This window comes from Macaca thibetana, chromosome 6 (assembly GCF_024542745.1).
Source record: "Macaca thibetana thibetana isolate TM-01 chromosome 6, ASM2454274v1, whole genome shotgun sequence".
Taxonomy (NCBI): domain Eukaryota; kingdom Metazoa; phylum Chordata; class Mammalia; order Primates; family Cercopithecidae; genus Macaca; species Macaca thibetana.
Genome location: NC_065583.1, coordinates 4,178,867 through 4,199,550, shown reverse-complemented (window position 1 = coordinate 4,199,550; position 20,684 = coordinate 4,178,867). Strand labels below are relative to the sequence as shown.

General features: G+C 58.1%; 2 protein-coding genes across 4 annotated transcripts in view; both read left to right on the top strand.

Annotated features, from left to right (window-relative positions):
* The window catches only part of TMED9 (transmembrane p24 trafficking protein 9), a 214,054-nt gene that overhangs the window by 34,882 nt on the left and 158,488 nt on the right, over positions 1-20,684 (top strand). The window lies entirely within an intron of this gene.
* Positions 146-20,485, top strand: GRK6 (G protein-coupled receptor kinase 6). Of its 3 annotated transcripts, none has more exons than XM_050793209.1 (16): positions 146-356; positions 4,265-4,360; positions 5,390-5,502; positions 5,638-5,715; positions 6,112-6,212; positions 6,551-6,643; positions 6,751-6,814; positions 6,940-7,080; positions 7,318-7,508; positions 8,280-8,317; positions 8,410-8,499; positions 10,101-10,309; positions 10,421-10,558; positions 15,534-15,671; positions 15,753-15,887; positions 16,543-20,485. In XM_050793209.1, exons 1-16 carry the CDS (start codon positions 305-307, stop codon positions 16,594-16,596), a joined length of 1,731 nt encoding a protein of 576 aa, XP_050649166.1. In that variant the 5' UTR covers positions 146-304; the 3' UTR covers positions 16,597-20,485. The 3 variants fall into 3 exon arrangements, with proteins under 3 accessions (XP_050649166.1, XP_050649167.1, XP_050649168.1); XM_050793210.1 differs by having other exon boundaries at positions 16,079-16,636; XM_050793211.1 differs by lacking the exons at positions 146-356; positions 4,265-4,360 and adding an exon at positions 16,079-16,080 and having other exon boundaries at positions 5,007-5,502; positions 16,543-16,633.

The window sequence follows — 20,684 nt, the reverse complement described above, 5'->3', positions numbered from 1 at the left end:
CCCCAGCTCGGGGGGCGGGGGAAAGAGGAAGAGGAAGACTAATCGGAAGACGGCGCGGGGAGCTTCTGCCCGGTGATTGGTCTTGTAAGGTAAACAGAGGGCGGGGCGGGGCGGGCCAGCGCCGGGGTGGCCCCCGGGAGGGGGCGGAGAGTGCGCGGCTGGCTGCGGCGGCCGGGGAGGCCGGGGAGGCCGCGGCGCGGTCACTGCGAGCCGAGCCGAGCCGCGCCGATCCCATCCGGCCTCGGCACTCGCGCGCGATCCCGGCCGGCGGTGCGGCCCGGCGCGCCAGGCGGCGCCACAGCCCATGGAGCTCGAGAACATCGTAGCGAACACGGTGCTACTCAAGGCCCGCGAAGGTGAGGCGGCCGGGCGGGCGGCCGGGCCCGGGTGCATGGAGCGCGAGTGCGCGGCGTCTGAGCTCCGCGGGGCTACCCAGCCGTCGAATCCCCTAGGCCCGCGGGCCCTGCGCCCTACACCCCGCCCAGACACGAGCCTTTCCGGCCCGTCGTCTTCCTCCTCAGCACCTGCCCCCGGGATTCGGGGCCCAGGAAGGGGCGGGGGTCAGGCCGCCGCCCTCACGGCGGGTGGGGGTGAAGGAGTGAAAGAAGGAGAGACGAAGAGGGAAGGGTGGGACCGGAGCCCCAGGAGAGCCTCTCTGAGTCCTCTCCAGGTGAGAGGTGTAAAGATGCCCCACGTGCCATGGGCCCAGACCCCAGCACCTAGCCTAATCCCGCAGAAAGTTGGTGTTAGGTAAAGGCTGGAGAATGAATGAGCGGACCCTCTGCGTAGCACAGCCCACCTGACTTGGGGAAACTCCTGGTCACAAATGCTACCTATAGGACTGCTACTTGCTCTGTGCCTCAGGACACTGAGGGCAGAGGTGAATGGATATTTGCCCTCAGGGAGCCCATGGTCTAGTGGGCCTAGCGGACACAGAAAGAAGTGGGAGCAGAGCAGGCTGCGTTGTCAGTATTGTAAGTTCAAAGGCCTGACTGGGGAAACCAGTCTGGTGGACCGAGTGTGTGTGTAGCTCCTCGTGGCTCCCACCCCAGATGTTATCAGACACTTGCTCTGTGCAGGTCCTGGGAGAAACACAAGGACCAGACCGGGTCCTCACTGCCCTGTGGTCAGTCTGCCCCCACCTGCCACACCCCACCTCAGTAACATGATCACTGACCACCCACTCTGCCCTACCTTGTCCAGGGTGCTGGGGAAGCAGCAGTAAACAAGACTCTTCTTTTTGGAACTCCAGGGCAAGGAGGGAGACCATGACAGTTTTTCCTTTACTGGGCTTCCAGGCTTAAAAGTCATCTGCTTCACCTTTCTGCCCCATTTTACACGTGAGAAGCTGAGGCTCAAACCAGGGATTAGCATCAGTCACACAGCAATATTGTGATTGACTCAGGCCTAAGACACAGGATGACCGGCACAGTCTATAGGAAGCCCAGAGGAACCTCCAGGTGGGTGCCACACCTGGCACCCCATGCCCACCCAGTGCCCTGGCGAGGTGCAGCTCAGAAATGGCATGGCAGGCTGGGTCCTCAGTGCCTGGGGAGCCTGTCTTATCCCCTGTCCCTTATCGAGCCCATGGGCTAGGCCTTCCTCCCAGCCTCTGGGGGCATCTGCCGATTCTGTTCTGCCTTGTCATCCAACGAGCCAGGGAGGAGGGGTGGGGAGGCCTGAAACAGGACTTCTTCCCTAGAGCTGTAACCAGTTAAGGCCTCAGGCCTGCTGATGGCACTGCCTGGCCGGAGAGTGTGGGTACGTTTGGAGCAGCTTTGTCAGGCCATGGGCAAGGCACAGGGTGGTGTGGCCAGACTGGGGACTGGTACCTCCACTTGAGAACTCTTACCACAGCCTGGCTCTGCCCCTCCCACCTGCATGACTTTTATTTGAGATGGAGTCTCACTCTGTCACCCAGGCTGGAGTGCAGGGCTAACTGCAATCTCCGCCTCCTGGGTTCAAGTGACCCTCCTCCCTCAGCCTCCCAAGTAGCTGGGACTACAGGTGCACGCCACCACACCCAGCTAATTTTTGTATTTATAGTAGAGACGGGTTTCACCATGTTGGCCAGGCTGGTCTTGAACTCCTGACCTCAAGTGATCCACCTGCCTCTGGCCTCCCAAATTGCTGGGGTTATAGGCATGAGCCACCGCGCCTGGCCGACCTTCATGGCTTTAAACATGTCTCTTCTCTCTCAACTTCAGTACCCCTTTTTGTGGAACGGTTGGGGGTGGGATATAAAGACTAAAGGAAACCCTGACTGTCACTGAGTCCTGAGCCCAGGCGCCTGGGTGGGCTGCATCAGAACCAACTCATGAACCGGCTTTCCATGAGCTTGGGGCTGGGACCCTTGACGGCTTCCTGAGTGATCTGAGACCCCAAGTGGGGTTTGGGAACCCTTGGAGTGTATATACAGTTGGCACCTAATAGATGCCAGCCATGTTTAGGGTGGGAAGGGAGCTTGGGTTGTGGCCATAGGGAGCTGGGTACCAATCCTGTCACCGCTAGGCTTAGTCATCTTGGGTGAATCGATTCCTCACCTCGGAACCTCAGTTTTCATAGGAAATTGGGCCTGCTCTGGCAGAGCTGCTGTGAGGATGGAGTGGGACAACGCTGGGGCTTGAGACCTCCCTCAGTACCCCTTCTCTTCCCAGGCACTCAGAGGCATGGGGAGGGGGCCCAGGGACACTGAAAGGGGATGGGGAGGGTGGGGAGGAGCCCCACTGACTGGGAAGCCCAGGACAGGATATTTGCATGTGACTCTGCTGCTGCCTTGATGTGGCTGGGAGGGGGGAGGAGGAAGTAACTGAGGGTGGGAGGCTGGCGGATGGAGGGTTGGGTGAGGGACCTGTGGGTGTGGGGGAGGAGTTCCCCTTCTGGGAAGGCCTTGCCCTGGGTTGAGGGGTGGGGGTCTGTTGCTCACTCACAGTGAAGCAATGACTGCAGGGCATGCTCGCAGGAGGCCTCTAGCAAGTTTCTCAATGGGCCTCTGCAGTAGTTCCTCCTCCAGGCAGCTTAGGTCAGGGAGCCATCCAGGGACCTCGCCTTGCCCTCTCCCCAGAAGGCAACTTCTGCCCTTGTACCACCTGCCCTCACCCAGGCCAGATGGATACAGGACTGAAAAACCAGATGGGAAACTGAGGCCCAGCATGAGAAAATGGTTGTCTAAGGTTGCCATGGAGTTGTTGGAGTTGGGGCTCACCTCTTGACTCAGCCCTACTTAATGTGGACAGCGTCTCCCATGCACCACATAACACACGCGGAGAAGCTGAGGTTCACAGATAGCAAGTGATGGGCCTATGGTGTGAATCAGAGATTCAGACCCAGCTCTGGGAGGCTCAGGCCCCTTCCACCCGCCTCAGCCTGGTGGCCCACAGGCCACACACGTTTAGCTAGCTCCCTGACACATTTTATTTATGTGGTTGCAGTGAGTTGTTTTTTTTTTTTTTTCTTTTTTATAAAATGAGGGCCAATATTTTATGTGAGAGTCTGAATTTCTAGCTGCTTTTGAAAAATCAGAAGAGCTGGCCTCACTGAGCCAGAAACCCTCCTAGCAGCAATCAAGCAATCAGCTGGTGTTGTCCTGCAGCTGCCTCTGTCACAGGGGCCTTCGCTGTTCCTGGTCATCTCACATCTGGCCCATGTTTCCCACACCTGTTGGGCTCTGCAGGCAATCCCACTGCTGCCGTGACCTCAGCCGCTGCAGGTGGGGTGTCTGCGAGGTCAAGCAAGGCAGGCAGGGGACCGGGGAAGCCCCAGTGTGCAGGGGATGGGGAGTCCTGGGTGCCAGCCCCCTTGCCCCTGCCTTGTTTGAACATTTGATAGCTCTGATGTGGGGCCTGGTGATAGAGGCCTGGGAGCCTCCTTGTCCCCAGGCTGCCCTGTGCATCTCTCAGGCCTGCCCCACTGGCCTAGAATCTCTCCCTCCTGGGCCTTCTGCAGTTCCCACCACTGCGATGTCCTTCTCCCCTTTCTTCACTGAGGGAACTCCTACCTGGTGGGAAGCAGCTGAGGTTGGACCCATTGTTGGAGCTTCTTGGAACACCGTCCTCCCCCAGCGACTTCACTGCCTCTCTTGGCTCTCCCAGCGCAGGAGCCTGAAGCAGGAGAACCACGTGTGTCCTGGAACGCAGCAAGGGCGTGCTGGAGCGTGCAGAGGGAAGGCCTGAGGTGCCGCTCTGCCTTGGCTCTGCCTTGGCTGAGCCCTAGAGGCCCTGGACAGCACTGAGACCTGAGACCCAGTGTCCGCTTGCTCCCACAGGTGGCGGTGGAAATCGCAAAGGCAAAAGCAAGAAATGGCGGCAGATGCTGCAGTTCCCGCACATCAGCCAATGCGAAGAGCTGCGACTCAGCCTCGGTGAGGCCTGGGCAGGGCCTGTGGGTGCCAACACAGGGGCCCCTGCCGGGGCAGGGGGAGCCTCCCCTGAGACCTTGCCCTGGGGCAGAGGGACAGGCTTGGGGGATCCAGTAAGCAGGAGGATGAGGACTGCACCATTCAGCCCAGTTTCAGTTCCCAGGCTTGGGATGGGTGGAGAGCAGACAGCAAACAGGGTCACGCTGGGGGTGGGTGAAGCGGGTGTCAGGAATAGGGCAGGGGCAGATTGGGGCAGTTGATACCACTTTGAAAAGGAGAGCCAGCTAGGGTTAGCAGGGCCCACAAGAGAGAGGGAGTGGCCGCTGGGCCAGCCCACAGACTGACTGCCTTGGGAGCTCCACACTGGGGCTTAGCCTCCCAGGCCCAGCCCAGAGGGGTGACTAGCAAAGCCTTGACCAGAAGCCCTCAGCCTGGGCAGTGTGACAGGGTTACTCCTGGGAGGGGACAGAAGGGCTCAGGACCCCAGTTCCTGCCAATCTTGGCCAAGGCCCCAGGTCTGAGCAGCACCCACGGTTGCTGAGGCCCCCGGTGGCCTGCACGTGGGCAGAGCACACCCGGGCTGCTCCCACCTCCTGGGAAGGAGGCCCAGCTGAGAGCGTGCCGGAAGCCACAGCTTCCTCTCGCACTTTCGCCAGGCAGGCAGCAGGTGTGGGCCTGGCTGGGGCTGGGCTGGGCCGGAACCTCACGGACCGCACCCAACCCCAGTACTGTGACATACACAAGTCGTGTAAATCAGGAGACGATGCAGGGAGGTGGGTGGAGTCCTGGTCTCTGGAGCCAGACTCCTGGCTGTGTGACATTGAGCTAGTCAGTTAGCCTCTCTGGGCCTCACAGCCCCAAAACAGCTGTGCCCAACTTAGGGTTGTGGTGAGGGTTCCGAAGAAGACTGTGGCTGCCACACTGCAGAGCTGGAAGCTGTTGTGGGGGCCCAGGGCCTGGTGGTGTGGGCAGGAATGCCCCACCCATGTGCTCTGGGGCTGTGGACCCAGCAGCTTCCATCACTGCCCACAGAGCGTGACTATCACAGCCTGTGCGAGCGGCAGCCCATTGGGCGCCTGCTGTTCCGAGAGTTCTGTGCCACGAGGCCGGAGCTGAGCCGCTGCATCGCCTTCCTGGATGGGGTGGTGAGTGCAGCCCAGCCCTGCCCAGCCCTGCCCAGCCCTGCGGGTGGCCGAGGTCCCAGCCCCATGTGCCCCTCCTCCCCACACCTGCTGCTTGCTCTGTCCAGACCTCCAGCTTCTTTGCTTTCCACCCTGCAGGCTGAGTATGAAGTGACCCCGGATGAGAAGCGAAAGGCATGTGGGCGGCAGCTAATGCAGAATTTTCTGAGCCACACGGTGAGTGAGCAGTGATGGAGAGATGACAGGATCCGCCAGAGCCCATTGTCAGGGAGAGGAGTGACCACAGTGTCAGGCCTCTGAGGGTGGTTTCTTCACACAGACGTGCATAACACACAGCCTGGGCAGAGAGTGCCCTGGAGCTGCTCCAGGCAGCACGGCGGGCATGCGGCCCAGGGTATGGGCTGGGCTTGGGCCAGGCGGCCTCCCAGTGGCTCTTCTGCGCTCTGCCTCACGGGTGGGCAGCAGGAAGGAGTTCAGCAACCAGGCTGGCTGGCACACCCCCGGCCTGCAGCCTCCCATGGCACCAGCCCGAGATGCCTGACCCCTCTCCCCTGGGAGTGGGTAGCCGTCCAAGGGAGCCCCTGCACTGACCTGTCTGGGGCTTGTTCCCAGGGTCCTGACCTCATCCCAGAGGTCCCCCGGCAGCTGGTGACGAACTGCACCCAGCGGCTGGAGCAGGGGCCCTGCAAAGACCTTTTCCAGGAACTCACCCGGTAAGTCTGTCCCTGCCCACAAGCCTGGAATTGTGCCCAGAGGAGGGAGCTTCTGGGGGTCAGGAAGACTGTGAACAGCTCAGTGGCTGGTGAGGGAGCTCAGCTGCCCAGCCCTGGCCTTGCCCCTGCTGTGTGACCTGAGCAGGCTGCCTCCCCTCAGTAGCACCCACAGCTTCAGCACAGGCTATGTGTCTCCCCACTCGGAGGTTAGCAGGAGGACTGGCCGACGATGATACCTGTGGGCTAAGCGTGTGCAGAATGGGAGGCCTGGCCCATCGAGCCAACAGCCTGCAATGTCAGGGGCTGGCGGGTGAGCTGGGCCTGCCTTCCCTCACTAGGCTGACCCATGAGTACCTGAGCGTGGCCCCTTTTGCCGACTACCTCGACAGCATCTACTTCAACCGTTTCCTGCAGTGGAAGTGGCTGGAAAGGTGAGCTCCCTGAAGGCTGGACTGGGACAGGCCAGGTTGCTGGGGTTCTTCCCAGGCCTTGGGCTCTCCTGCTCAGCCAGCGTTCGCTTCCCCACCCCTTGCCACAGGCAGCCAGTGACCAAAAACACCTTCAGGCAGTACCGTGTCCTGGGCAAAGGCGGCTTTGGGGAGGTGAGTGGCCAGGCCAGTGGCCCTGGAAGAGTGAAAAGGGTGGGTGTGTTGGGCCCTGGACCACCCCCTGGATGCCGAGCAAGGGCACAGCTGGCCTCCATTCGCCCCTCTCTGCCTGGCCACAGGTGTGTGCCTGCCAGGTGCGGGCCACCGGTAAGATGTACGCCTGCAAGAAGCTAGAGAAAAAGCGGATCAAGAAGCGGAAAGGGGAGGCCATGGCGCTGAACGAGAAGCAGATCCTGGAGAAAGTGAACAGTAGGTTTGTAGTAAGTACAGAAGGAGACTCTCCCTTCCCCTTGGCCATGCTGGCGCACTGGCCCTCCCTACCCCCCAGGCCCCACCCTCCCGCACGGGATGCCGGGAAGGGCGGGTTTGGGGTGTTGACGCCAGGCTTGGGGAGCAGGCTGGGCCCAAGGAGTGGCACCGAGAAGGCTTTTTTGGGCAGCCCTGCCGCCAAGCGCCCCGCAGCTCCTGCCTGAGGGCTCGGGTCCCCTCGGCCACAGGTGAGCTTGGCCTACGCCTATGAGACCAAGGATGCGCTGTGCCTGGTGCTGACACTGATGAACGGGGGCGACCTCAAGTTCCACATCTACCACATGGGCCAGGCTGGCTTCCCCGAAGCACGGGCCGTCTTCTACGCCGCCGAGATCTGCTGTGGCCTGGAGGACCTGCACCGGGAGCGCATTGTGTACAGGTTGGGACGGCTCGGCCACCCCAGGGGCTTAGTCCTTCCCTGCCAGCAACTGCAGCTGGGCCTGGACGGAGGTGGCCAAGGCTGCTGATCAGGCCAGACTACAGAAGGACATTGGTGTGGGGGCTGTGGCACTGGCTTAACTCACATGCCAGGCCAACTTGAGTGGCCCAGACCTAAGCTTTGGGCTCTGGTGGACCCACAGGGGAATCCTGACTTTGTCACCCCTCCACCCCCCACCGTGTGACCTTGGGCCAGTCAGCTCCCTGCTCCCAACACTGCTTCCTTTTCTAGGAAGCATAGACTGTAATTCCTACTTCCCAGGTTGTTGGAGGAGCCCAGTGAGTTAAGTACAGAGTGCCTGGCACACGGGGCTGGGTAAGAGAGCGCCCTGGCTCTGATAGTTGCTGACTTCCTGTGAGCCTCACAGCAGCCTAGTCAGGGGACAGATGAGTAGTCCCATTTGATGGAGAGGAAAGGCGGAGTCAGTCATCAAGGGGTGAGCAAGGCCACTGGGGAGGCCTCTTGCAGGTGGAGCTGCCTTCCACTCGCCTGGAGAGTCCTGGGAGTCCTAGCTCTATAAATCCTTCCTCTGCTCCCTTGAATCCAGGCTGTTGCCAGGGAGAGCAGGGCTGTCTGTCGCCCTGGCAGCAAATGAGTCTTGCACCTTGCTCCACACCTGGCCCCAGGAGGCAAGTGAGCTAGGAGGGGCTGACCCCGTCTGGCTCCCTGGCAGACTGAGCAGCATCTGACCCTGTTCTTCTTTCTGCACAGGGACCTGAAGCCAGAGAACATCTTGCTGGATGACCACGGTGTGTGGGGGTGCCTGGGGTGGGTCAGGGTGGGGTGAGATGCAGAGGCCTGGCCTGTTAACGGGTCTACCTGTTTCTCCACCCACATTCAGGCCACATCCGCATCTCTGACCTGGGGCTGGCTGTGCACGTGCCCGAGGGCCAGACCATCAAAGGCCGTGTGGGCACCGTGGGCTACATGGGTGAGTCTTCTCTGCCCGGCGCACTAGCCTCCTGGGTTCCCTCACTATGCAGCCATCCAGCCACGCCCACTTCTGTCAGGGAGTCTTCTCTCAAAAGGGGCCTCAGCAGAAAGGGCTCATACCAATGCTCCTCTTCTAGAGCTTAGGAGACCAAGACTCAGCCAGGGCCGCACACACTTGGGAAACCATGTCATTCATTTGCTCAATACTTTTTTTTTTGAGACGGAGTCTTGCTCAGTCGCCCAGGCTGAAGTGCAGTGGCGCGATCTCCGCTCACTGCAAGCTCCGTCGCCTCCCAGGTTCACGCCATTCTCCTGCCTCAGCCTCCCGAGAAGCTGGGATGACAGGCACCCGCCACCATGCCCGGCTAGTTTTTTTGTATTTTTAGTAGAGACGGGGTTTCACCGTGTTCGCCAGGATGGTCTTGATCTCCTGACCTCGTGATCCGCCCGCCTCGGCCTCCCAAAGTGCTGGGATTACAGGCTTGAGCCAACGCGCCTGGCCGCTAAATACTTATTAAACCCTGCTATGGCCGGGCGCGGTGGCTCAAGCCTGTAATCCCAGCACTTTGGGAGGCCGAGACGGGCGGATCACGACGTCAGGAGTTCGAGACCATCCTGGCTAACACGGTGAAACCCCGTCTCTACTAAAAAATACAAAAAAAACTAGCCGGGCGAGGTGGCGGGCGCCTGTAGTCCCAGCTACTCGGGAGGCCGAGGCAGGAGAATGGCGTAAAAACCCGGGAGGCGGAGCTTGCAGTGAGCTGAGATCCGGCCACTGCACTCCAGCCTGGGCGACACAGCAAGACTCCGTCTCAAAAAAATAAATAAATAAAAAAAAAATAAACCCTGCTATGGCTCAGCCTGCAAGTGGCCACCGGGGGATGGAGGAGAGAGACCCTCCATCTGTTTCTGTGGCCCCAGTCCCTGCCCGGCCTGTGCCCATCTGTGAAGGAGGCCAGTGGAGGGGCCAAGATGAGGCCCCACGTTCCACTTGGAGACTGAGAGACACAGGAGGCAGAGCTCTGGCTCTGCAGGCGCCGCCTCTTGCCTGTTGCGTGGCCTTGAACCGGAGACTCCACTGCTCCCAGCCTCACTTTGCTCCACTGTAAAACGCTCATCATACCTGCCTCCCAGGGCTGCCTGGAAGATGAAAAGAGAGAGTTCAGGGAAAACTCCCCACGGGGCTGCCCTGGAAGGTAGGAGGTAGTCAGAAAATAGGAGTTTCCTTCTTCTCACTGTTATTAAATCCAGAAGTTGCAAACTGGTAGCCACGTGGGCCCAATTTGGCCTACATTTGTGTTTAAGTCAAATTGTTTTTAGTAAGCCAGATGGTTTCACATACAAAATACAGATTTCTGACTCCTTGTGTAAAATCTGAAGACCCAGGGACCCTGGGCATGGCCTCCTGCAGGGCTGTACCCACCCGCTTGATGGGGCCTGCGCTCTCCTACTGGCCGAGGTCCCCCCCAAGCTGGGACGGCACCTGCCTGGCCAACAGGTTTGAGTGTATCCCAGACCTAACGTGCGCTGGCGTTCCTGGGGCCTGAGGGTCCACTGCCCGCCTCCTGCCCAGCCCTAACTCCCATGCCACCCACCCAGCTCCGGAGGTGGTAAAGAATGAACGGTACACGTTCAGCCCTGACTGGTGGGCGCTCGGCTGCCTCCTGTACGAAATGATCGCAGGCCAGTCGCCCTTCCAGCAGAGGAAGAAGAAGATCAAGCGGGAGGAGGTGGAGCGGCTGGTGAAGGAGGTCCCCGAGGAGTATTCCGAGCGCTTTTCCCCGCAGGCCCGCTCCCTCTGCTCACAGGTACGGCAGCTCACGGAAGCCTGGCCAGCTAGGGCTGGGGTGGACGCACCTCTTCCTCCCTCCCACCCGCTCACCCGCCTGCCCGGCCGCCTCACCCCTGCCTTGCCACAGCTCCTCTGCAAGGACCCCGCCGAACGCCTGGGGTGTCGTGGCGGCAGTGCACGCGAGGTGAAGGAGCACCCCCTCTTTAAGAAGCTGAACTTCAAGCGGCTGGGAGCTGGCATGCTGGAGCCGCCCTTCAAGCCTGACGTGAGTGCAGCCCACTGCTGCGGAGGGTGGGGCCCAGCCAGGGCTGGGGCTCAGGGGCTCTTGTAGTATCAGCCAGGATGCTTCCATTGCAAGCGGCAGAAAAAACAATCTAGTGGCTTAGCCACAAAAATAAAGACAATTCACAAAAAGGAAAAGCCCCAGGATAGTTCCAGCTTTTGGCATGCCTGGATGGGGCTTGGGGCTTCTGACAATGTCCTAGGAACTCTCTCCCTCCCCTCCCTGTACTGTTGAATGTGTAGTCTTCATACTGAGGTGGCTCTCCCCAGGGTGTGGCAGCAGTGGGCCCCAGCAGCTCAGCCGCCACAGTGGACAGAGAGCATCTCTCCTCCCCTCCCCTCCCCTCCCCTCCTTTCCTCCTTCATTCTTTTTTCCTTTCTTTCTTCTTTTCTTTCCTTTTTTCTTTCTTTTCTTTTCTTTTTCAAGACAGGGTCTTGCTCTGTCCCCCAGGCTGGAGTGCAGTGGCGAGATCTTGGCTCACTGCAACCTCTGCCTCCCAGGTTCAAGCGATTCTCCTGCCTCAGCCTCCTGAGTAGCTGGGATTACAGGCACCCACCACCATGCCCAGCTAATGGTTGTATTTTTAGTAGAGATGAGGTTTCACCATAATGGCCAGGCTGGTCTTGAAATCTTGAAATCCTGACCTCAGGTGATCTGCCCACCTCGGCATCCCAAAGCGCTGGAATTACAGGCGTGAGCCACTGTGCCTGGCCTTGCCCAGTAATTTCAAAAGAAATCCTCATGGGGGAAAAGAAGTACCAAGACTGATGTCCATTGCCTCTCATTGCTCATAGTCCCTCACTGGCCACACCCAGATCATACGCCCACCTGACCTTGCACCAATGGGGGAGCTCAGTTCCCCAGAGGAAAACCACAGTGCAGATGCCAGCAGAGGGAGGGGCTGTTGGGCTGGCCGTCCTTCTGTGGGTGGTCACTTCCCCTTATAGAGTCTCACCTGTTAACTGAGCATCTCAGTGGGCCAGGCACTCAGCAGGCAAGAGTGTCCTCTAGCTGTCAGAGGCCAGGTGGCAGAAAACCAGCCTAGGCTGGGCACGGTGGCTCAAGCCTGTAATCCCAGCACTTTGGGAGGCCGAGACGGGCGGATCACGAGGTCAGGAGATCGAGACCATCCTGGCTAACACAGTGAAACCCCGTCTCTACTAAAAAAAAAATACAAAAAACTAGCCGGGCGAGGTGGCCGGCGCCTGTAGTCCCAGCTACTCGGGAGGCTGAGGCAGAAGAATGGCGGGAACCCGGGAGGCGGAGCTTGCAGTGAGCTGAGATCCAGCCACTGCACTCCAGCCTGGGTGACAGAGCGAGACTCTGTCTCAAAAAAAAAAAAGAAAACCAGCCTAAACTCACTTAAGCTCAACATGGAGTGTATTGGTTCATTTGGCCAGAAAGTCGCAAAGTAGGGCCAGCTTCAGGGTTTTCTGCTGTGTGCCAGGATTCTCCAGCTCTTGCCTTGCCTTCAACCTGTTGACTCTTTCCCTCCCCATGAATTAGGCTTCTCTGTGTGACAGTCACAGGAACGGTTCTGACTGGCTAAGATGAAGTCATGTGCTTTCCCCTTCCCTTGTCTGTGAGGACTGGGTCCTGTAATTAACGGTTCACCAGTAACACTGGAGAGGCCCGAAGGATGGGCAGGGCAGGCCTGGCTGATAGCTGACACACGTTTATTGATTCAGCAAATAGCTGAGTGCCCATTTATGCCAGACCCTGGAGATAATGAGGCCCACTGGAGCCAGTCCTGCCCTTATATTCTAGTGGGAGACACACCCAAATAAACCAGTAAGCCAGAAGGAATTCCAGGTCATGTTAAGTGTGATAAAGAAAACTAAAGCAAGCAGCCGGGCGCGGTGCTCACGCCTGTAATCCCAGCACTTTGGGAGGCTGAGGCGGGCGGATCACGAGGTCAGGAGATCGAGACCACGGTGAAACCCCGTCTCTGGCCGGGCGCGGTGCTCACGCCTGTAATCCCAGCACTTTGGGAGGCTGAGGCAGGCTGATCACCTGAGGTTGAGAGTTCGAAGACTGGCCTGACCAACATGGTGAAACCCCGTCTCTACTAAAAATACAAAATTAGCTGGGTGTGGTGGCGCATGCCTGTAATCCCAGCTACTCGGCATACTGAGGCAGGAGAATCGCTTGAACCCGAGAGGAGGAGGTTGCGGTGAGCTGAGATCGCACCACTGCACTCCAGCCTGGGCAACAAGAGCAAAACTTAATCTCAAAAAAAAAAAGAAAGAAAAAGGCCGGGCGCGGTGGCTCACGCCTGTAATCCCAGCACTTTGGGAGGCCAAGACGGGCGGATCACGAGGTCAAGAGATCGAGACCATCCTGGCCAATATGGTGAAACCCCGTCTCTACTAAAAATACAAAAATTAGCCGGGCGCAGTGGCGGGCGCCTGTAGTCCCAGCTATACGGGAGGCTGAGGCAGGAGAATGGCGAGAACCCGGGAGGCGGAGCTTGCAGTGAGTGGAGATCGAGCCACTGCACTCCAGCCTGGGCGACAGAGCGAGACTCTGTCTCAAAAAAATAAATAAATAAATAGAAAAAAAAAGAGAAAACTAAAGCTACGAAGATGGCAGAGAATGATGGTGGGGGGAGTACTTTTAGACACGGTGGTCTCTGGGGAGGTGATGGTGGTGCAGAAATGTAAAATATGTGAAGCGGAGAGCCACGCCAAGATTTGGGGTGTGAGCATTCCAGGCAGAAGAAACAGCCAGGCATTGCAGTTCTGAGGCAGGGGCCAGCCCCGTGAGGGGCAGCAGCTGCGAGGACACCTGTGTGGCTGAGTGAGCCCGTGCAGGCAGAGGAGTTCAGGCAGGTTCTCAGCAAGACGGGACCAGTGGGGCACCCTGGGCAGGAATGTGAGGTATGGGGAGTGGGCCATAGTGGGTGTGAGTGGAAGTGGGGGCGCCAGCGAGGGGGCTACTGCCCTGAGTGACTGCCTCACATGGGCCTCACTGGAACCGCTGGCCAGGCTGGTCTCGAACTCCTGACCTCAGGTAAGCTGTTCGCTTTGGCCTCCATTCCTCTTGGTCTATACCTAGAAATAGAATTACCGGGTTATATGGTAACTATGTTTAACCTTTTGGGGAACTGCCAGACTGTTTTCCAAAGCAAAGGTGGGCCCTGTCAGAGGCACTTGAACTAAGACAACCTGACTTTCGCCAGCTCGCCCCTGAGGCTGGCACTGCCGCTCGTCACTGAGTCTGGTCTGTTTCCTGTGTTCATCATTTCATTAACCTTGAAATAACCAATAACCACACTGCCTCTGGATCTTCCATGCAAAGTTGGAGATAAAATTAGTGCCCTGGAGTTTAACTTTGTAGAATGAAAAGCAAGCTTGATGATGATTTTTTTAACAGCTTTTTTGAGTTTAATTTATATAATTTATATACCATGCAATTCACCCATTTACAATGTATAATTCGGCTGGGTGTGGTGGCTCATGCCTGTAATCCCAGCACTTTGAGAGGCCAAGGTGGATGGATCACTTGAGGTCAGGAGTTCGAGACCAGCTGGCCAACAAGGTGAAACCCCCGTCTCTATTAAAAATACAAAAATTAGCCGGGTGTGGTGGCGCATGCCGGTAATCTCACCTACTTGGGAGGCTGAGGCAGGAGAATCGCTTGAACCAAGGAGGTAGAGGTGGCGGTGAGCTGAGATCATGTCATTGCATTCCAGGCTGGGCAACAAGAGCAAAACTCCATCTTAAAAAAAAAGTGCAATTCATTGGCTTTTTAGTTATGCAGTCATCACCACAATAAATTTTTGAGTGTTTTCATTACCTGCCCCACTTTGCAAAAAAAAAAAAAAAACCCATACCCTTAGCAGTCATTCTCCATTCTTCCCTCCAGCTGCTCCTGGCGATCACCAGTCTATTCTCTGTCTCTCTCTGTTTGCCTGTTCTGGACGTGTCATAGCTATGGAATCACACAGTATGTGATCCTCTGTGCCTGGCTTCTTTCACTTAGCGTAATATCTTCAAGGTTCATCCATGTTGTAGCATAGATCAGTGCTTCATTCCTTTTTAAGGCTGAATAATATTCCATTGCATGGATGGACCACATTTTACTTACCTGTTCGTCAGTTGGTAGACATTAGGATTGTTCCCACTTTTTGGCTGTTATTGCTGCTGTGAACATTCATGTACAAGTTTTTGTGTGGACAGATGCTGCCATTTCTCTTGGTCTATACCTAGGAGTAGAATTACCAGGTCATATGGTAATGATGTTTAACTTTTTGGGGAACTGCCAGACTGTTTTCCAAAGCCGCTGCACCATTTTACATGACGATGATATTTTAATTGACATCTTATTTGAAGGATTTAGAAAACCATGTTAAGATAAAAAAGAAGGTGGCCTCCTGGAGCTGGGCTCCCAGCGTGGGTCTGGGGAGGTGGAGCGGTGGGAGACTGCCAGTCCTCTGATTGGCTGGGAGAGAAGACGGAGCAAATCCCAGGTCATCGCAGGGCAGGGAGCCAAGGAGTCACCATCTCCAGGCTCTGCGTGGCGGTGCCCAGCTGAGCGGCCAGCTGAGATTCAGCCTGTACTCCCCACCCCAACTGCATACCCAGGAAGCAGTGTCGGCTCCCCATGGGTTGGCCTTGCTGCCTGGCCTCGGGGAGCCACGGGCACCCCTTCCATGGCAGAGGCAAGATGTGGCAGGCGAAGGAGGTGCCTGGCATTGGCCTTTACACAGCCTCACAACCATTGAGCAGTGAGGAATAATGTACCCAATTCACAGAGGGGAAAACCAGGCTTCGGAGAGAAGGGCCTGCCCCGCTTAGGAAGTGCGTGGGGCACGTGGTTTCTGACTCCAAATCAGAGAGCTGCTGGCGTCAGGGCAGCACCAGGCCAAGACCCGAGTCAGAATCAGGGCTGAGCTGCCTTCACGTGTGCGTGTCTGTGTGTGTTTCCTATCTGACCACTGCCTCTCTCCCACCAGCCCCAGGCCATTTACTGCAAGGATGTTCTGGACATTGAACAGTTCTCTACAGTCAAGGGCGTGGAGCTGGAGCCTACCGACCAGGACTTCTACCAGAAGTTTGCCACTGGCAGTGTGCCCATCCCCTGGCAGAACGAGGTGGGGGCCTGGCCTGCTGGTGGGGTGGGCTCCAGGAGGCTGCCCTGGGGACAGATGTCACAGCTGCCTGCTCCTCAGCAGATGGTGGAGACCGAGTGCTTCCAGGAGCTGAATGTCTTTGGGCTGGATGGCTCAGTCCCCCCAGACCTGGACTGGAGGGGCCAGCCACCTGCACCCCCTAAAAAGGGACTGCTGCAGAGACTCTTCAGTCGCCAAGTAAGCCCCAGCATCGGCCGACCTGGGCCCCCAGCCTGGCTCCAGGGGACGGCGGGTGGGAGGCAGAGCCGGTGCCCGCATGCACTGGGAGTGGGCATCCTCCAGCCCTGTTGCGGTGCCCAGGGTCTCTGGCCTCATTCCCGCCTGTCCCCCACCCCTGGCTGGGCTCATGGCCTCTTTTCTCTTTCCAGAGGTGAGCAGTGTGGGCTCCCCGTGGGTTGGCCTTGCTGCCTGGCCTCGGGGAGCCACGGGCAGCCCTTCCATGGCAGAGGCAAGATGTGGGAGAAAGAAGTCTGGTGCCCGCCCCACTCCCCCTGCCCACTGCTTCGATTCCCTGCACCCTGGCCCCTTGGAGCTGCCAGCTTTGCTTAGCTTGTCTCCCCATGCCCTGTCTCTGCCAGCCCCAGGGGAGAGGGCTGGGATCTACCCAGCCCCCTTACTTCAGTCTGTTGCTAGCAGCCTCTGCAATGACACCCACCCACGTGTGGCCTGAGCTGCTGCTCCAGGTTCCTCGTGGAGAGGCCCCTCCCCAGAGTGTGCCCCCCAGGCAGCTCCTGGCCTACCCTGGCAGGGTCGGCCCCATGTGACGTCCCTGGTGGTTAATAGCACCTGCTCTGCCTCTCTCCCTCCCTCCGTGTCTTCCCCGTCCCTCCAGGATTGCTGTGGAAACTGCAGCGACAGCGAGGAAGAGCTCCCCACCCGCCTCTAGCCCCCAGTCCGAGGCCCCCACCGGCAGTTGGCGGTAGCAGCTACTCCGAGCGCCGTTTACAGTTTTGCACAGTGGTCTTCCCCATTGTCCACTCAAGTCGTGGCCTGGGGAACACAGACGGAGCTGTCCCCAGTGTCCTCCACCCCTCAGCCCCTGGTCTGGCTGAGTTTGGCAGGGCCTGGGCCGTCCCTGGGACAAAGGTGCGTCCCTTCAGCTCTTCTCTGTGGAGCTCGGGGCTTTCTGTATTTATGTATTTGTACGAATGTATATAGCGACCAGAGCATTCTTAATTCCCGCCGCAGACCTGGTGCCTGCCTTGGCTCCTGGGGGCAGCCAGCCCTGGCTGGGAGAGTGGGAGCTGGCAGAGGAGCCACTGCCAAACTCAAGGCTCCTCCGGCCCAGCTTGGACGGCTGAGGGTGCTCACACCCCTGAGCCTTCAGCACTGTGCTGGCCACCCCCGGCCTCTGAGTAAGACTCGTGCCTGCCTCCGCTGCCCTGGGCTCAGGCTGCTACTCTCTGGGGCCCAAAGCTGTCCCTTCTCAGTGCTTGTCAGAGATGGATCTGGGGCCTCTGTATCCCCTAGGCCTGTGCCAAAGTGTCCAGAGATTGGGCCAGCTGTGAGACCCGTCAGCCCACTGCCCCGGCCGGCCCAGATAGGTTTGCCTCTGCCTTCCAGCTCCCAGGGCCTGGTCCCTGATGCTGGGCCCTGTCCTGGAGACACCTCTTTCAGAAACACCCGAGCCCAGCCCCTAGGAGGGGGTGGGGCATCCCTGGTCAACCCTCAAACATTCCAGACTCCCCTCATAACAATAGACACGTGCCCAGCAATAATCCGCCCCTTCCTGTGTGCGCCTGTGGGGTGTGTGCGCGCGCGTGTGTACCTGTGTGGGTGAAGGGGATAGTGCAAGGCTGTGCCTGTGCCTGTGCCCCAGGCCCCAGTCCTGGCCCTTCCCAGACTGTGATGGCCATCCTGGTCTCAGTGTTAGGGTAGCATGGGATTACAGGGCCTTGTCTTTTCCATATTTAAAGCCAATTTTTATTACTCATTTTGTCCAATGTAAGCTGCCACGTGTCTCTGTGTGAATACAGTCCGAGCACAAACCTGGCTAGCCACCCCTGCCTGCCTCTTTCTTGCTTCCGGTGCTCCAGGGGTCTTCCTGCTCCCCTGGCCCAGCTGGAAGCGGGAAGGGATTGGAGGTGGGCCTGGAGGGAGGCAGGGTGTGCCCTTCCGAGGCCCAGGAGCCCCCAGGGCTGACTCTGAGCTAGCCTCTCCAGACAGCCAGGCTTTGGTAGCCTTTGGGCTCACCCAGTGTGTTTCCCAACTTCCTAAAGGGGATGGGCCTAAGGAAAGAAGCTTTGGGTACCCACTGGGGTGTAGGTCTGTTTCTGACTGCTGGTAAGGCCTGCCCCTTTGGTGTCCTCCCCTCCAAGCCTAAGGTGGCCTGGCTGCCTAATGTGGACTTAGAGTAGGGTGGGAGCTGTGTGCCCCAGGCCTGCCTTACCTGTCTGCCCCAGGCCTGCCTTACCTGGACGCCAGCCATGTACCAGCCCCTGGGCTGATGCACGTGCGTCATACCCACCCCTCTGTTTTGCCTTTGACACATGATGGGCAAAAACCTAGATAGTGGGTGATGCTGGTAGATAGGCTGTGGCTGGCGTGGGAGGGCTCTCTGAAGATGGTTGTTGAGCCGGCCTCGAAGTAGACATTCACCTGGGGGGAAGGGGGACTGGGAGGCACTCAAGGGCAGCTTCCTGCGTGGGCTCTGGGGCCAAGAGCTTATTGCCTACCAGTCTGTCTCAGATCTTGCAACCCCAATGCTGCTCTATAGACTCCCAGTGTCCCCAGCTCCCTAGGAATGCCCCGTAACCCCCATCGAGCTTGTTCCTGGCCTCTGGACTGGGCACCCAGTGCTGCAGGAGCCATGTGAGCTTTGTAGCTGACAGTTCCAGGTTCAAGCCCCAGCCTGGCCACTTTTCAAGTTGGCTCTGCACAGGCCCTTCCCTTGTTTGGAAAGATAGGTGTGAGACCCATCACCTTGCCGGGCAGCTGTGGGAATCCACCCAAGCAGCCAGCTAGCCCCTGGAGTTCCCAAAGCCACCGCAGGACTCTCACCTGCTGTGGAGTGGTGCTGAGTACCAAACTAACCACCTGGCTTAAGCACAGCCAGAAGGTGCCGAGCCAGCAGCCTGGCAGAAGGGGCGTTTTGTGGCCCCACTCATGACGTGCGGAGTGCCTGCTGCTTCCCATCAACCTAAGGGAAATAAGGGGAGGAGGGATCTGCTCAAGGTCTTCCAACTGGTTAAGTGGCCATTGCAGGGTGGGGAGGAAGCCAGGTAATGATGGGAACACCGGATCCTACCCATGTGTCCTGAAAAAGGAGCCTGGGGTGGGTTTGCCCCTCTGCCCCAGGCTGTTTTGAGGTGGGAGTGGGGGATTTTTAGGTAGGTGTTAGCATGTCAGACCAACTGGGCAGGTATGCAAGAGTGAGCGGGTGCCAGGTGGACATGCAGGACCCTGAGGCACTCTGCCTGCATCTGGATCAGGATGCCCTGGCCAGGCTCCCCCTTGGGCTAGGGAGGCATCCAGGGAACTTCCTGGCTAGGGTTAAATTTACCTTAAGGCTTTTAGCACAGCGGGTCCTTGGCAGAGAGAATTCCCAGAATTCATTTCCCAAGAAGCTTCCCTGAGCTATCCTCCATGCCCAGCTCTATGGTGGGAACTGGGACCCAGATGGAGACGAGGCCCCTGGCAGCTTGGAGCTTGGTCTGGTGGGGAGGCAGACAAGGGAACAGCGGGACCCAGTGTGATCGGCCCTGTGGAAGAAAGGACTCTAGCGCTGACAGGGTTGGGGGTGGGGCAGCACCAAACAAGGAGGCCCCTTGACCCGGAAGGTGTTAGAGTCGGTGCCTTCCAGGACACAGGATCAGATGCACCCAAGTACAGGAGCCAGATGGATGGTCTAGGGCTTTAGTGGTTTAGGGTGGCTGAGCATGGGAGGCCAGGGGTGGAAGCAAGGAATGACTGGAGCTGAGGTCAGTGAGAGACAGCCAGCTTTGAAAGCTGGATTAAGAGCTGCGTGCGGTGGCTCACGCCTATGATCTCAGCACTTTGGGAGGCTGAGGCGGGCAGATGACAAGGTCAGGAGATCAAGACCATCCTGGCTAACACAGTGAAACCCCGTCTCTACTAAAAAGTACAAAAAATTAGCTAGGCGTGGTGGTGGGTGCCGTAGTCTCAGCTACTCGGGAGGCTGAGACAGGAGAATGGCTTGAACCCGGGAGGCGGAGCTTGCAGTGAGCTGATATTGCGCCACTGCACTCCAGCCTGGTCAATAGAGCGAGACTCTGTGTCAAAAAAAAAAAAGCCAGATTAAGGATCATAGGGTTAAGGCCCAGATAGATGGGGCCTCATCTGGAAGGTGGGGGATTCCCTGAAGGGTTTTGGCTGGTCGTGTTGGGTTGTTTGCTCCAGCATCTACAAAAGCACCCCTAGTCTGTGTCCATGTGGTTTAGATGGGGCTGGGCTTGCACTCCCTCCATACACATACTCCACACGCTACCTAGAGTGAGAGAGCCAGGTGGGAATGTTACAAGTGACAGAATGGTCCTCCCACTAACTTAGAAGGTGTTCAGCCGGGCGCGGTGGCTCAAGCCTGTAATCCCAGCACTTTAGGAGGCCGAGACGGGTGGATCACGAGGTCAGGAGATCGAGACCATCCTGGGTAACACAGTGAAACCCCGTCTCCACTAAAAATACAAAAACTTAGCCGGGCGAGGTGGCAGGCGCCTGTAGTCCCAGCTACTCGGGAGGCTGAGGCAGGAGAATGGCGTGAACCCGGGAGGCGGAGCTTGCAGTGAGCTGAGATCCGGCCACTGCACTCCAGCCTGGGTGACAGAGCGAGACTCCGTCTCAAAAAAAAAAAAAAAAAAAAAAAAAAAAAAAAAAAAAAAAAAAAAAAAAAAAAGGTGTTCAAAGGATATGGAGGAGCTTCGGGGTCTTAGTTGTGGACCCCATTCTCATCAGGGCACACCCACCAGAACTAAGATGCTAGAGCCATTTGGTTTTGCCTCTTTGAGCCCAGTTGCA